This window comes from Musca autumnalis, unplaced genomic scaffold (genome assembly GCF_047663935.1).
Source record: "Musca autumnalis isolate F117 unplaced genomic scaffold, ASM4766393v1 scaffold_5, whole genome shotgun sequence".
Classification (NCBI taxonomy): domain Eukaryota; kingdom Metazoa; phylum Arthropoda; class Insecta; order Diptera; family Muscidae; genus Musca; species Musca autumnalis.
In genome coordinates this window covers 151,873,163-151,889,804 of record NW_027412088.1, presented here as the reverse complement: position 1 = coordinate 151,889,804, position 16,642 = coordinate 151,873,163, and the positions used below count along the sequence as shown (strand labels likewise).

Genomic DNA, 16,642 nt, shown 5'->3' with positions numbered 1-16,642 from the left:
TGTAATTTCGTTAATTAACGAAATTAGTCCGTAAGTTAGCAACCAACATAAAGTTGTCGCTAAGTACTACCGATAGCAACATTGTTGCCAATTTTTATTTTCACATTTCATTCATAATTTTGGATTTTAATTTTACTGATTTTTGTCGGTAACCAAAAAATGCGTTAGAGAATCCCACTACAGGATAAAATTCTGAGCGTCCACAATATTTAAGCTAGAACGCTGTATTTTTGCAATCGAGTGAGCAGGTCAAGCTCGAAGATAGGCTATATCGGGCCACATTTTGGTATAGCCTCCACATAACGGTACCTCCCGATTTTCGATATTTAGAGGATTTCAGCTACAATTATTAATCGAACTAGCTGCAATTACACATTTGAGGTTTCTAGTGGTCTCCTCCAAATTTTGTCAACATTGGTAATTTTTTGGTATAGACCCATATAATGGTACCCCCCAATTTCCGGCATTTTGAGGATTTTATCTGCAATTTTTACCCGAACGATCTGTTGGGCATGTCCATGTTTTAATATATCCCCCATATAACGTGACCTCTTGACTTTAAGTGTTTTGAGAAAATTGGTTTCGTTTGTTGACCGAACTATCTCTAATATAGAATTTGAGGTACCCAGTGGTCACGTAACTTATTTACCAAAAATTGTCGACATATGTCCACATTTTGTTAAAGCCCCTATATGAGTATAACGGTATATTGAGAATTTTAGCAACAAGCTATTTTTAATTTGACATTTGAGGTTCTCATTGGTCACAAAACGTCTCCACCAAAAATGTTGACATATGTGCCGCCCCATTGAAAACATTTTTAGCTACATTTTCTGACCTAATTTAGGCATTTCGGGTACCCGTAGTCAAAAAATATTTCCGCCTAAAACTGTGGACAGTAAAAAAAAACTAAATATTCAATTCAATATTCATGTAATAATGTGTTAGCCCTACACTGTGTGTTTATTTGTCATATTCACCATGGCAATTAAAACAAAAAATAACAAACTATCAAAACAAACGTTTTCAGTGAAAATTCACAACAAAAAAGAAAAAACAAAAATTTTTAGAAGTAAATAAACGAAAATGGCTTTAACAGTCTCGTAAGTGGATTTTTGTAAAATACAGATATTTCATTCCAATAATCCTTTTTTCAAATTTCCCATCAAAAATAGATGGACTTCGTTTGCAATTCCAAAAAGCCTCGTAAATGTGGGCACTGAAGCGGTGTGTATGCTGTGCGATAACATTTTGTGTTTTATTGATTTAAAAACACAAGCGATAAGCTACTATAAGGCTGAAAGTCCGTCACAGGGTCTTAGTATATCTACTATGACGGGCCACAGTCGTTTTTCCCTGGTTGCCTTCTCTGAGGTGGTGCTGAGGCCCTCTATACATATTATCCAATATCCCCAATTTAGCAAATATGCTGTATTTACCAGTAAGTACATCGACAATTTCCATGGCAAACATTCTCATAACCCCTGTTCATATTCTAGATAATGACCTCGTAACCTTTGTGGATTTACGTTTTACTGAATATGATTTGCTAGTGGCCTTGGCCGGTTATCCCCACTACACCATTTGTATTTGGAATTTTCGTACCGGCCAATTGCTATGTCAAGTGGCCACAATGAAAGCGTCACTGTCATATTCACTACAATGCTCTGCACATCATATACCACAAATTGTTCAATATTCCGAATGGAATCGCCAGTTAATGGTTTGGGAAATGTGCTACTCAGCTGCAGATGTCAATTTACATGAAATATCTCACATTACATTAGGCCAAGAGTACACGCTGTGCAATGCCCATTCGATGTGTTATGGCGAGGATAATAATTTATATATTGTGGATAATTTTGGAGCTGTATCAATGGTGAGTGTGTGTTAGGGCGGCCCAAAAAATGACAAAATTGTTGTTGTTTTGTTTTTTTGAAATGCTTACCCTCTTAATTTTTTCCATTTGATCCAAAAACTATATATGTATATGAAATTTTATGACGATCGGTTAACGTTAACTCGTGCCACCAGAGGGATCTTCGTTTCCATAGTAATTTGTAATGGACCAAAGGTCAATCGTTAGGAGTTATGTCCGCGTTTTTTGTAGTTATGTCCGTCAATTTTCAATTTTCATGTTAATTTTCACGAAATTGCTCTAAAGGTCGCATTTATGGTTCAATCGAAGAAAAAAATTTACCAGTTATTTATTGTGCCTAGAAACGGTGTCTACAAAATTTTATGATGATCGGTTAACGATAACCCCTACCGCCTGATCGATCTTTATTTCCATAGTAATTTGTATAGGGGCCAAAGACGAATTTTCTGGAAATCGCTATACAGGCTACAATTATTTTCCAATCAATGAAGAAACTTTACCAGTTCATTGTTGTGTCTTAAAAACGAACCCTACAAAAAATTGGGAAAATCGGTCCAGATTTTAATTTTGCTCCAATACGCATATATGACCAATTACAGGTAATTTGGACCCTATAATATAACTAATATTAAAATCTGGCCCGATTTTCACAAACTTTTGTAGGATTTTCCGATTTTTCGGTAAAACCTTCAAAATACCGAAAATCAAGAGGTACGCTTCTATGGGGGATGTAGGAACCCGCGGACCTCTACTGATAATTCTCTTCTGAAATATTTTATAACCCCATGGAAGACTAAATAACAATTTCAGTCTTTCAGCCATTTTGGTGGGTTGCTGTGGCCACAACCTACAAAATACCGAAAACCGGGAGGTACAGTTCGGTGTGATATTGAGGCTAAAACCTTCAAAATACCGAAAATCTGGTGGTACCGTTCCATGGGGCCTATATCAAAACGTGGACCTATACCAACAAATTTCATATGGAAAGTTTAATACCCCAAATTTCAGCCATTTCGGTGGATTATTGTGGCCACAACCTACAAAATACCGAAAATCGGGAGGAACCGTTCTATGGGGGCTATATGAAGGCGTGGACCTATATCGACACATTTCTGGGAGAATGTTTTATACGCCCAACAAAGACTAAGTACCAAATTTCAGCTATTTCGGTGTGATAATGATTCTAAAACGTTCAACATACCGAAAATCAGGTGGTACCGTTCTATGGGGCCTATATCAAAACGTGGACTTATACCGACAAATTTCATATGGAATGTTAAATACCCCAAATAAAGACAAAATGCCAAGTTTAAGCCATTTTGGTGGAATATTGTGGCCACAACCTTCAAAATACCGACAATCGGGAAGTACCGTTCTATGGGGGTTATATGAAGGCGTGGACCTATACCGACAAATATCTTGGAAACGTTTTGTACCCCCAATGAAGACTATGTACCACATTTCAGCTATTTCGGTGTGATATTGAGGCCACTGTAAACAACCCAGCACACGGCCGTATGTCAAGCTGTCCTGAGTAATCTTAGGCTAAAAACAGTCAATTCCAAAAAATCAAATGACACCTGGCGACACTGCGTGTTGCCTAGGCCAGAAGGTTTTTATATACCGACAAATTTCAGGTATACCCCTAGCGAACACTAAATACCACATTTCAGTCATTTCGGTCTGATATTGATGGCACAACTTTCAAATACCAAAAATCGCGAGGCACGCTTCTATGGCGGCTATACGAAGACGTGGACCTATACCGACAAATTTCAGGTGGAAAGTTTTACACCCTAACGAATTTCAGTCATTTTAGTGGGATAATGAGACTAAAACCTTCAATATACCAAAAATCGGGAGGTACGGTTCTATTGGGGCTATATTTAAATGTGGAACAATACAGCCTATAATTACCAATCATCCTAGGAGTAATAAATAAACCTCTGTACCAAATTATAAGGCTCCATATTAAAAATTGCAAACTGTATCTTAATTTCAACAGACGGACGGACAGACCGACATGGTTATTTCGACTTATAATTTTATGCTGATCAAGAATTTATATAATTAATAGGGTCTACGACGAATATTTCAATGTGTTACAAACGGAATGATAAATTAATTGTACCCTCCATATTATGGTGGAGGGTATAAAATTTGTGGAGAATCAAGTAATATTATTGTAATAGAGGTCATTATTGTACACAGAAACACATAACTAAATATTGAGGGGCCTTATTATTGGGACTATTGGGTTTACCTCGAAATCCAAATTGATAGCCTCTTAAAAATCCACCTTGCCTCGTTGACCCGGTTGATGTGTCGGAGTAGAAAAGAATCCAACAATTTCTCAAGGGACGTTAAAAAATTAATTTACCTATAGCCTACCCAGGCTGAAATAGATTCCAGACTATGCTTACTTCCAGAAAAAAGGTTATAGTTTCTCCCCAGGAAAAAGGTAATAGTTTCTCCTACCTTTTTACTTGGGAATTATGAATATTCTGCATATGGTATATCAGGATTTCTGCCTTTAAAATATGCCTATCTTTACCTTCCCTTAGAGCCTTGAGCTTTGTGTCTTCTATGCTTTCCATGTAGGTTCTATCTTTCGTGACGATCAGAATTTGCACTTCTTCTTAAAATGCCACAAACCTTTTACGCTAGGCGACAAAACGTAGTATGTTGAGTAAATATTTCTTAAATTATACAGTTTGTTGTTAATTTTGGCACATCATCTACGCACGCATCGGCTACTGTGACGGAGACATTCCTATAGATGGGAAGGAAGATGTGCTTCTGTAATACTTGCTGGAGTTTACTCATGTATCACTGTTCTACTGTTCTTTCCTGCTTTCAATGTCATCAATAAGCTTGTACATTTTCACTGTTCAATGATCTTGAATGTCCAAAAAGTACTATAGAAATCATTACCAAATAATTGGTTTTTATAGTACTTTTTGTAGTCGTACCTACTTACAAAACCCCTACTAACCCATTATTTAAACAACGACATGTCGCACTGATTAACTAGTTATTCTATGGCCACTAAAAGTTGAATAATAAGATGAAAAACATATGTTTTCAATTTCAACACACTTCATCTCAGATCGTTTTCCAAAAAGTTCTTCTTACTGGCCAAGTGACGACGGCGCAATTTTATTTCGGTAGCAAATCCATACTCTCTGAGATAATTGCCCAAAGCTCCAAAAAGTCTGACGGCACCAAATATACTAGATAGTCCAAACATTGTACATCGTATTATTTTTTACTGCATCGAATTATGTCCGAATATTGACTACATCGGACCACTCTTTCGGGTACCTCCCACACAAAGATAGGAAAGAGCGCAGTTTATCGACTCGTCTGGGATAAAAGGTAAAAAATACGAAGGTAAAATTTTTTCGTGGGCAAATCCATACTTTTTGAGAAATTGGCCCAAAAACTCAAAAACCCCTATAGATGTCAGAAGTATTGTGTTTCTTTTCTTTAGGACCGAGGCTGAGGGTATATCTCTGCCTGCACATCTGACTGATGCTTTCTTACTTGTTTTTACACCCTCCACCATAATATGGGTATAATTAAATTTGTCATTTCGTTTGTAACACATCGAAATATTCATCGGAGACCCTATAAAGTATGTATATTAGGCCGGGCGATTTGAAAACCTTAATGGACCCTTCGCGTTTCTGATTCCTGGGATTGAACTGAGCAAAAAAGTCCACTAGAATATAGGTCTACGGTGAAAATCGATCCTCCCGATTTTGACTAAGTTTTTCACGTATTTTTGACATTTTGGCATATAACGGCCAAACCATTGGGATTTTCTATCCAACACAAAGACAAATATTTTAGCCAAGACAGTAATTAAGAACTCTCTAATACATCTCAAAAGCATTGGAATACTTGGCCCCTTTAAAAGGAAGAAGGATCAATAGAAATCCGTTGTGCAAAAAGAAGATATGCCTGTTTAAATTTGAAAATGTAAGCAACCCAGATTTTCACTGCTTTAACCGTTATAAGAAAATAAAACGAAGTGACCCAAACGAACTAAAGGCATTCTCGTTCTCCATGGATCCCAACACGATAGAATTTTTTCGGTCAACTTTTGTAGCACATTGCCATTTATCGACATTTTCTGAAAAGTTTGCACATTCTCAATGCCAAAACCGCCTGAAGGAGCACTTCAATGCTTTTGAGATGTATTAGAGAGTTCTTAATTACTGTCTTGGCTAAAATGTTTGTCTTTGTGTTGGATCGAAAATTCCAATGGTTTGGCCGTTATATGCCAAAATGTCAAAAAACGTAGATAAAAAACTTATAGTCAAAGTCGGGAGGCTCGATTTTCACCGTAGACCTATGGTCTAGTGGACTTTCTTGCTTAGTTCAATCCCAGGAATCAGAAATGCGAAGGGCCCATTAAGGTTTTTTTCCTTCTATACAAATCGCCCTGGCATAATGTATATTCTTGATCAGGGTAAAATTCTAAGTCGATATAACAATTTCCGTCTGTCCGTCCGTCTGTTGAAATCAAGATACAGCTCGCAGTTTTTGAGATATAGCTTTGTAATTTGGTATAGGATAGGATGTTTGGTATTGCAAATGGGCTATATCGTTATGGTATAGCCCCCATAGAACAGTACCACCTGATTTCCGGTATTTTGAAGGTTATAGCTTCATTACCACACCCAAATGGCTGAAATTTGGTACTTAGTCTTCGTTGGGGGTATACAACTTTTCCCCAGAAGTTTGTCAATATAGGCCTATGCCTTCATATAGCCACCATAGAACGGTACCTCCCGATTTGCGGTATTTTGAAGGTTGTGGCCTCAATATTCCACCGAAATGGCTGAGATTTGGTACTTAGTCTTCATTTTGGGTATAAAACTTTCCATATGAAATTTGTCGGTATAGATCCTCGCCTTCATAAACCCCCCATTGAACGGTACCTTCCGATTTGCGGTATTTTGAAGGTTGTGGCCTCAATATTCCACCGAAATGGCTGCAATTTTGTACTTAGTCTTCATTTGGGGTATAAAACTTTCCATATGAAGATTGTCGGTATAGGTCATCGCCTTCATGGAGGCCCCATAGAACGGTACCATCTGATTTTCGGTGTTTTGAAGGTTATAGCTTCATTACCACATCCAAAAATACATCCGGTATTTTTAAGGTTGTGACCACAATAATCCATCGAAATGGCTGAAATTTGGTATTTAGTCTTCGTTGGGGGTACAAAATTTTTTAACTGACATTTTTAGGTATAGGTCCACGCCTTCATATTGCCCTTATAGAACGATACATCCCCATTTTCGGTATTTTGAAGGTTTGTGGCCACAAGTATTAAAATACCGAAAATTAGCCACCGAAATGTCTGAAATTTGGTATTTAGTCTACGTTGGAGGTAATAACATTTCCGACTGAAATTCGTCAGTATAGGTCCACGTTTCGATATAGCCCCCATAAAACGGTACCTTCTGATTTTCGTAATTCTGAGGGTTGTGACGTCAATATCCCACCGAAATGACTGAAATTTGTTATTTAGTTTTCCATGGGGTTATGGTACCTCTTGATTTTCGGTATTTTGAAGGTTTTAGCCACATTATCTTAGCGAAATATCGGAAGTTTGGCATTTAGTCTTCTTAGTCGGTATTGATCGAAGTTTTGATATAGCCCCATAAAACGGCCCCTCCCGAATTTCGATAATTTAAAAGTGTTGAAATTTGGTATTTAGTATTTTTCGTAAACGAAAGGAAACTAATTGCTCGATTTTTCTTCAATGCAACTCGTGGTGGATGGTATAACAAGTTCGGCCCGGTCGAACTTAACGCCGTTCTTACTTGTTTAGATTGTTATATTGGCATGGTCAAAAGTATTTAAGGGGTTGCATATCTTTGCCAGTAAGTATTTGAATATTAAAACACAGAGTTACTTAGAAAAAACAACTTTTCGGATTAAATTCCAATAAGGATTTCAACTTACGAGTATTCCATTTAGAACCTAAGCTAAGCAAATAAATTGGCTAAACATTGATGAATTAAAAGCAGTGCCAAAAACACGGTTACCACTGTTTAAGAAGTTTTTCGGCAATTCACATACACACGAGCCCGAATAGAGAGCAAATGTTTATACCCTCAGCCTTTAGGCTAGAAAGGGTATATCATCAATATTGGCAATTATTTAATATTCCATTTCAGAAAAAAAGAATAATTTTTTTCGCGCTACATCAACTATTTTTGATATGTAGGTTAAGAAAAAAATTCCTAGAACGAATCTGGTCGCGAGCCAATTTTTGATTGTTGCGGACAAAAGTTATGGCGCTTTTATTTCGTTTTTTAAGAAAGAAAATATTATAAAAACGCTAATTATTATAATGAGCACCATTGTTACAAAAAGTTATCTCGAAGTGACTTCAGCGAGTAGATTGCATAATACCTGCAAAATATTACACAGAATTCACGGAATGTACAGTAAATTGATAAATTATTGAATATAAGTCAACTTTTTTCAAAATTAAGACCCATTTAGTGGTCATAAAATTAAATAAAAATTAGTTGTAGATCAAAATTTCACGGCGAATCAAATGAGACTACAATCGTACAGATTGGTGTTATAGTTTTGATGTTACAGCCAAAATAAGCACATATTTTGGCCAAAAAAGATTTTTTTTTTTTTGAAAAATATTTTTTCACATGCATTATGTAGTAGAAAATATTGGAAAAAAAATCTATAGGAATACTTCCTTCATTTTGCTTAAATCTCCCAACAAAATAGACGGATTTTGCTTTATTGACATTCATATTAAAGCTTTCCTATTAGGGAAGGTAATTGGGTTGATGAGGGTATATCTCAAAGCTTATGAAATGAAACAGAGGTCAAACAACCCATTTTAATTTATATGCATTTTAAAATACGTGTAAATCGCGTAATTATCAAAATCATTTTGTTCGCATGTGATTTTCATGTACAGCAAGATCATATCTTTTAATTTAAATATATTTTTCGAAATTTACATTGGAGGCTAAGATGTAGCATCGGCTGCATCCCATGCTGTTCTAGTTGTTTCATTGCAGTGGAAACGAACCGTAGAAAATGCGATAAAATACGCGATATTTCCGAAAACAATTTTATATTTATTTGGAATTTCTTGTAACTCGCGTTTTAGTAGATGGATTTTCTCGTGGGAATGATTTATTGGATCAGGAAAGTAAAAAACTAAAATGTGCAATCAAGTACGAGGAAATCGAATGACAATTGTTAAAATTAGGCCCGAAAAATATGATTTTTAGAAAAATGTTCGCACAAAATTTTTGCATTTGTATGCAGATTTCTATGAAGCTGTGGAGACTACATTCACAATATTCGTATCAAATAAATCAGAATCGCAAGTACTACAATCCTATATATGGTTTTATCGGTGGTGGTACTAATATAGAAGAACAAAATATACGCCTTTTAATGTATGCCGACGATATCGTTATTTTGGCTGATGAAATAAACGTGCTGCAGAACATGATACAAAAGCTAGAGGTATATTGCAAAACATGGAATATGGAAGTTAACATGCAAAAATCGAAAATTATGATATTTCGCAAAGGAGGAAAGGTGTCAAGAAAAGAAAAATGGTATTATGGTGGAAATGAACTCACAATAACCTCCGAGTATTCGTATCTAGGACTGACATTCACACCTAAGCTCTCAATGTAAAGACAAATACAAGAGAGAAACCAATTGGCAAAAAATAGTATAAATACAACGTGGCAATGCTTCCTTTCCAGACCAAATGTCCCCATAACAACAAAGTGGAAGATTTTTCTAGCTATCTGTCGATCAATACAATCATACGGATCACAAATATGGGGTTTTTCACATTTCGATGAAGTTGACCAATTAACAATATATTTTTTAAAAAAGATACTAAAAATGCCAAGTTTTACACCAACATACATATTGATGTTAGAAACTGGAATAGAAAACGGCCATGTCTTTACATTAGAAAGTCATTTGAATTACTTAACACGAATATTGTACGATTACTCTGAATACAGACTACCAAATATCCTAGCGAAGAAAATTATGAGATATGAAGTTTTTTGGAAAACAAATATGAATGCACTAACCTTGCAGCACGATGCTCCGCCTTTAACACTGAATCAAATCAAACAATGCTGGATACAGAATACAAATTGTCTCTCGGATAACATACGAACCAGACAAAGAAACCTTATACTCTCAAAGGTGAATAATACACAAAGAATCTACAAGAACTTACAACCAAGTCTAGGTGCATTGTATTTTGTTGAGCCTTTAAAGCAGGAAGACATTACCTATATACTTAAAGCTAGAAGTGATATGATTGTACTAAATTCTAATAGATTTCAAGTAAATGCAAACCCAGGATGCTCAATGTGCAATACAGGAGAAACGGAAAACATACAGCATTTTCTAGGTCGTTGCCCGGCACTTAAAGAATTTCGCATTACTTTCTTCAATAAACATTTAATAAATGAATGTGACTTAATAAATATTCTCAATGGAAATGTTGTTCCATGGAAACATTTAGCAAACTTTTTTAAAGAATTGTATACGTTATAGAAGCCAGTTGATATCAGAATTCAATGTATAAAATATAAATCTAACATATCTCTATCATTTACAAATCAAAAATGGACACACGGTCTTTGACCAATGTCATTACCATTTAACAATCACTTATTCTTTTGATATTTATATTGCTGTCAATGTTATAAAAGCTTAAAATTTGAATAAAGAATACTACTACTACTATATGGTTTTTTGAAAAACCTGTTTGCGGAATGAAAGTACAAGAAAATTTCAAAAAACACTGTAAATCTGGCTTCAAAATGTCAGCATCATTTAATGGTAGAAGCAGACGAAATTTTGAAAAGTAATACATTAGTGAGATGATCCTTATTTAGTTTGCTTCTGCTTTTACTTTGACATGAAACTCGAGTGAAGTGTGGTTTACTCACAAATCGAGAGATAAAGAAAAAAGACATGGTGGCCTCAACCCATTTTCACAAATTTTTTAACATAAACATTAGGGTTATGACTTTTTTACAACCTCATATCCCAGTATCACATTTTGATGAACTTTTGCCTAAGATTAGATAAAATCTTAATTATAAGTTGATTCGACAAAAAAGCTCACGCACAAAAAGCTTTCAAAGTTTTCATATATGAGCTTTTTTGAACAAATTTTGGAGTCACTTTATGAAAATATATGGCTCAAAAAAAGCTTTAAAACCACACGACATAACCAAAATGACATAAGCTCTTGTTTCTCACCAATTCTATCGCCATATCAAAACATACATATATAGTCCGGTCAAAATAGACATGCGTATAAGGGGGAAATAGCAAAAATTCCCACAAAGCTGAATTTTGGTGGAGAGCTAGGGTTAGCCATTACAAGCAACGTCCTAAAAGTCCCCATCGATCCCATGTGTGCAAAACAAGTTATTCGGGGTCAAAGGTCATTTTTGGAGGCATTATTCAGTTTATTTAATTTTTCTCAAAAACGGTAAGACTTAGCAAAAGCCAGCTAAAGTAAAAGTTGTAGATTTAATAATTATCTACAAGAGTGGTCTTTATGATTCTTAAAAAAGACTTACCATTTTCGAGATATCGCGATCTAAAGGTCAAATAAAAAATTAGCCGCGTAAGTACATTATGAGACGTGCCGGTTAAAGTAACGACACTGTGTGTTAAATACTTCCGTAAGCTTTCAAACGATATTAACTTTGCAGTAATCGGTTCAGTAGAACCGGGTCTAACCCGGTTTTTAAATTTGGCCTTTCGGTTCGAATAACCGGCGAACCGGATCCGCAATAGTTGAAAATTATACATTTCCGTAATCAGCGCAACAAACCCTACCTTCGGACCAAACTTGAAAAAAATCGGAGAGTTTTCGTTGGGGTCGTTCCCGTTGGGCTTTCGATTATGGACGTGGGTCAAATGGGCTATTTTTGCATAAAATAATTCTAACATTGAATAACTCTACTAAGCACGCTCCGATTTTGTTGGAACTTTTTTTAGAGGATAGCTATAATTTCGCTCTTCAAGAAAATAAATATTTTTTTTGGGGACAGACCCGATTACTTCGTTTATTTTAGCCGGTTCGTCTGAATATGTGTATATTTCCCTTATAAGTGCATAAAAATCATGTGTTTTTTAGAACAGCTATATCTCAAGAATGGTTCCTTCTAGGAAAAAAATTATAAAGGTCAAACTTGTAGATAATTTTTCTGTCTACAATATTTACTTTAGTCACTTTTTGATTAGATCAACCTTTTTCAAGAAATAAATCCGAAACCCTAAAAACCCTTAAAATTTGACCTTTGACCCCGAATAATTTTTTTTGCACACATGGGATCGATGGGGACTTTTAGGACGTTGCTTCTAACGGCAAACCCTAGCTCTCCACCAAAATTCAGCTTTGTGGGAATTTTTGCTATTTCAATGTCTATTTTGACCGGACTAATATATAATTCTATATCATACATAACTCCATATATCATATAAATTGAAAGTGGTTTGTGCGTGACCTTTTTTTATATTTAAATGGAATAAAAGTTATTTTGGTTATTAATAGGTCAAAGGTCATTCATTCATGCAACAGGAAATATTTTTTTGAGAAAAAATGTTTTTCATTTCATAGGATTTTCCAAAAAATCATTTTTTCAAAGTGGTTTGTGTGTGACCTTTTTTAATAATTAGATGTAATGAATGTTATTTTTGGCATTAATAGGCAAAAGTTCATTCATTCTCGCTACAGGAAATAATTTTTGAGAAAAAAGGTCAAAAAATCATAACCCTAATAAACATAACCACAGCTTCCACGCAAATTATCTTTTAAGGCCAATATTTTTTGCCACGTCCAAAAACATTTCATTTTATTCAAAGTATTTAATTTGTACAATATACAATCACGAGTCGCGTGTTCTAAAAGGGAAAACCTTGGCTTCAGCTCTGTTAAATTTTCAAAAATATTGGTGATATACACTTTGATACGACCAAAAATGTGCCTCATCGAAGTAACGGTTTTAGACTCCAAGAGTGTTTGGACGAAATATGTTTCAGACAATGTTCGTCCGTCTGTCTGGCTGGTGCGCACGATAACTCTCTAACGGATCAACTGATTCGAACCAAATTTTGGGTATCGTAATATTTTGTCCAAACTTAGTTTAAGTTCGATGATGGGCCGTATCGGTCCACTCCTTTGGGTACCTTCCCAACAAAAGTTCAAAATTTGTCTGTAAAATGGTGTGAACTATAAGTCTCGAAGGGAGCAATCGATTTGGTCCAAGCTTTGCACATCGTATTATTCCTTCTAGATATAGATCGGGTTCGGAATATATATAATATGGAGTATATTGGTCCACTACTTCGGGCACCTCCCACACAAAATTCGTTTTGAAATTTGTTTCAGTAAGTTGTCCTTGCTACTCCCTTTATGACGGTACAATTTTTTTCTTGAGCAAGTCCACACTTCTTGAGATATTGCCCTTAATGTTCGAAGAAACCCTGATGGTACCAACCAAATTGGCAAACCCGCAAAATAATTCTCGCAGGAGTTTCTGATTGGTGCAGACTTTGCACATCATATTATTTTATCCAGTCAAGTATCAGGTCGGAATATGGGCTATATTGGTCCACTCCTTCGGGTATCTCCGTAAATTCGAAAAAAGTGAAGTTTAAGAGGTCCTCTTGCATCGTTTTGATTCTTTTTTTCAGTTGGTTGTTCAATTCTTTTCCGGAGTAAGTCAATACTTCCTGAGATAATGGTCCGAGTCCTTTATGAAGGAGTTTGGTTACTAAAAATGATTGGTATACATATGTCAATGATTAGCCCCACATTACGGTACATACAGATTTTAAAGCACACTCATGATACAAAATCAATATATTTTATATAGGGCATAATTATTGCTTTTGCTTCTGTTTTTTTTTCATTGGCTGTGTGTATATCTGCGTCAGCACAGCTGACTGATACTTTCTTACTGTTTGATTTGATTTTGGTTTGGAGCTTGCGTGCATACAAACTTACTAATACACTGTCATAAATTGCCAATACATTCACATTTTTGTCTGCCCTCTTCTTGGTCGGTATTGATTTAAAGCTATATTTTTCCCATTTTAATTGCAGATACAAGTTGCGCAATTTTTTCTGAAACCCCAATGGTCCTTACCAGCGAGCGAAGAAACAAATCCCATGCCAAAACAATATCTACTTTGTAGTCATAAACAGGGTCTCTTGGTCCACTGCATTGAAGCGATATACCACATAAGGAAAAAGAATAATATGTGGGCAACAGAATGGCAAATCAATAATTTGGTGGACAAAGGAATCTTCAAATCAATTTCCAATGGAAATGGCGATATTTTTGTAGCAGCTGCTGTGGGTAATCTATATCAAATAGACACCAATGGTGATCAGCCGGACCTTCACGATGTTAACACTTTTAATCAAAATTGTATTGATTTTGTAATCATGAAAGCCGTCAAAGAGGAATGTCTTTTACAACTAACCTATGGAAATAAGCTGAGAGCCCTTGATATGGGAAAATTAAAAGTTTACTCTGAACTGGGAATTCCCGATGCCAATACAATTGTGGGCCATAACGTGGGACCGTATGTTATAGTTGGCACCAACACCGGAAAATTACATTTTCTCAATTATGCCAATGTCCTGGAACCCCAAGAAGTGGGTGTTATAGAAACCGATAATGGCTATGCTGTGGGTGCAATACAACTTTTAGATGATATGGCTTTATATCATAACATTTACTATGACTTCTATTTGGTCAAGGCAGATTTCGTGCAAAATAAATTCTTCGAAATGGCACCCATTATCCAGATACCAGAAACAATAAATGTTTGTAAATTCTTTTTGGTAGACGATCAACGAAGTTTAATTTTCATAAATCGTGACACTGATCTTCAATTACCTCAGTCACGTGAACTTTGGTCTTTATTGTGGAATTTCAAGAAAAAGGAAATAATACGTTGTGAATATAAACTCCCACATGCCTATCGCGATGTAAGCGATATGATGCTATCCATGAAAAATATTATCGAGTTTTTTGCTGTCCGTCTAGATACCGTTATTGTGGATATTTTTAATTTAAATGCCAAAACAAATGAACTGGTTTTGTTAACATCCATAAGTACTCATCATTTATGTAGTGTTAATGGTATTTCGGGTTCAAGAAATTTTCTGACATGGGGCATGGATGGCACTTATATTCATTTTCGCTCTCACAAGAAATCTCCGAAACCCTATGCCATTGGACAAATGCTGCAAATTAAATATCGTCCCAGGGTTGTGAAGAAGGTCTTGGAGAGTTTCAATGGCAAGTGAGTAGAAATCAAGTTAAATAATTTTGAATAAATGTTGGATATAACTAAGAATAAGAACATTCAGGCTAATCTGTTTTTATACCCTCCACCAAAGTGGGAAGAGTATATTAAGTTCGTTTTTCCGTTTCTAACCCATTTAAAAAAATAATCATTTGCAACAATATGAAGTATTAATCTGGACCAGTATACAATTCTGGGTCCATCTTTTGTTTGTGTGGTTTGTTTTTCTTTTCATTCGTTCTTTCATAGTAGGCTGCTTTTTTGTGTGGGGGTTACCCGACGCCCCAACACAAGGTTTAACTTTAACGGGTGTTAAAGGTAGCTCCCCAGGTGACACCACGGGGAGGTCAGTGTCCACAGTGTCCAAAACAGATCATAGGCTTTGTCATGTTAAAGCCGATCAAGACCGTTCCTTGGTATCTTTCATCCTCATATAAAGTACATAAAATCTTAACTATGAAGTTATTTGATAAAAAAAATCTTCCGCACAAAAAGCTTTTAAAGTTTTTATTTTTCAGAACTTTTGGCCATATTTAACTGAACACAAGGTATAGGGGCACACGACATAACCGAAATGACATAAGCGTTGGTTTCTCACTATTTTATCGTCGTATTATTACATACAGTGACTCAACTAAGTATTTTGCATCTTTAAATAATTGAAAAATGTTTAATAAATTCGTTAAAAACCCATCAAGTTAGAGGACAAACAATGGAATATTTGTATGCAGTATATTTGTAGGTAGTTAAAGATCCAATATCTGCAAGTACCGCTCCAAAAGGCTTGCTGGTATTGACAAAAATCTATATTTAACATATATTTTTAACATGTATTTTTGTCATTCCCGACATTATTCTCTAAAACAATCAGTGAAAAATTACTTCTCGCTGTCGTCAAATCATATTAAATGCATTAAAAATACATAAAAAGCTGAGATGCATCGCAAATAGTGAAAGAAATTGAGGGTTGGAACTACGCAAATCAAGAACAGAGGCAAAAAATTATTTAAAAAAACGCGAAGGTACTTCCTAGCCGCTTCTAAAAATTAATCAGGTCATCAATATTAATCTCGGAACCAAGGTCTTTGATGAAGTGTCCACAAGGTTCAAAAATCCAAAGATATTGATGTTTATGAATCATTTTTCACTGATAATCTTACGAGATTAATGTCGGTAATGTTGTTGTAGATTTTTGTCAATATCTAGAAGAACGGTTCTTGCAGATATTGGATATTAAACTATCCAAAAACATACTGCATACAAATATTTGATTGTTTTAAACGAATTTATTTAAATTTTTACAATTTTCTAAAGAGACAAACTACTTAATTGACTCACTGTATATCAGGAATATTGTCAATTATTTCATATTCCATTTCA

At 35.3% G+C, this 16,642-nt stretch overlaps 1 protein-coding gene across 1 annotated transcript in view; it reads left to right on the top strand.

Annotated features, from left to right (window-relative positions):
* Positions 1-987: 987 nt before the first annotated feature.
* The window catches only part of LOC141405033 (uncharacterized), a 40,658-nt gene continuing 25,003 nt past the window's right edge, over positions 988-16,642 (top strand). Inside the window, exons 1-4 of the mRNA XM_073988988.1 lie at positions 988-1,103; positions 1,176-1,441; positions 1,500-1,879; positions 14,049-15,259. Coding sequence (XP_073845089.1) covers positions 1,087-1,103; positions 1,176-1,441; positions 1,500-1,879; positions 14,049-15,259 — 1,874 coding nt within the window. The 5' untranslated portion in view covers positions 988-1,086. The remainder of the gene's footprint in view (positions 1,104-1,175; positions 1,442-1,499; positions 1,880-14,048; positions 15,260-16,642) is intronic.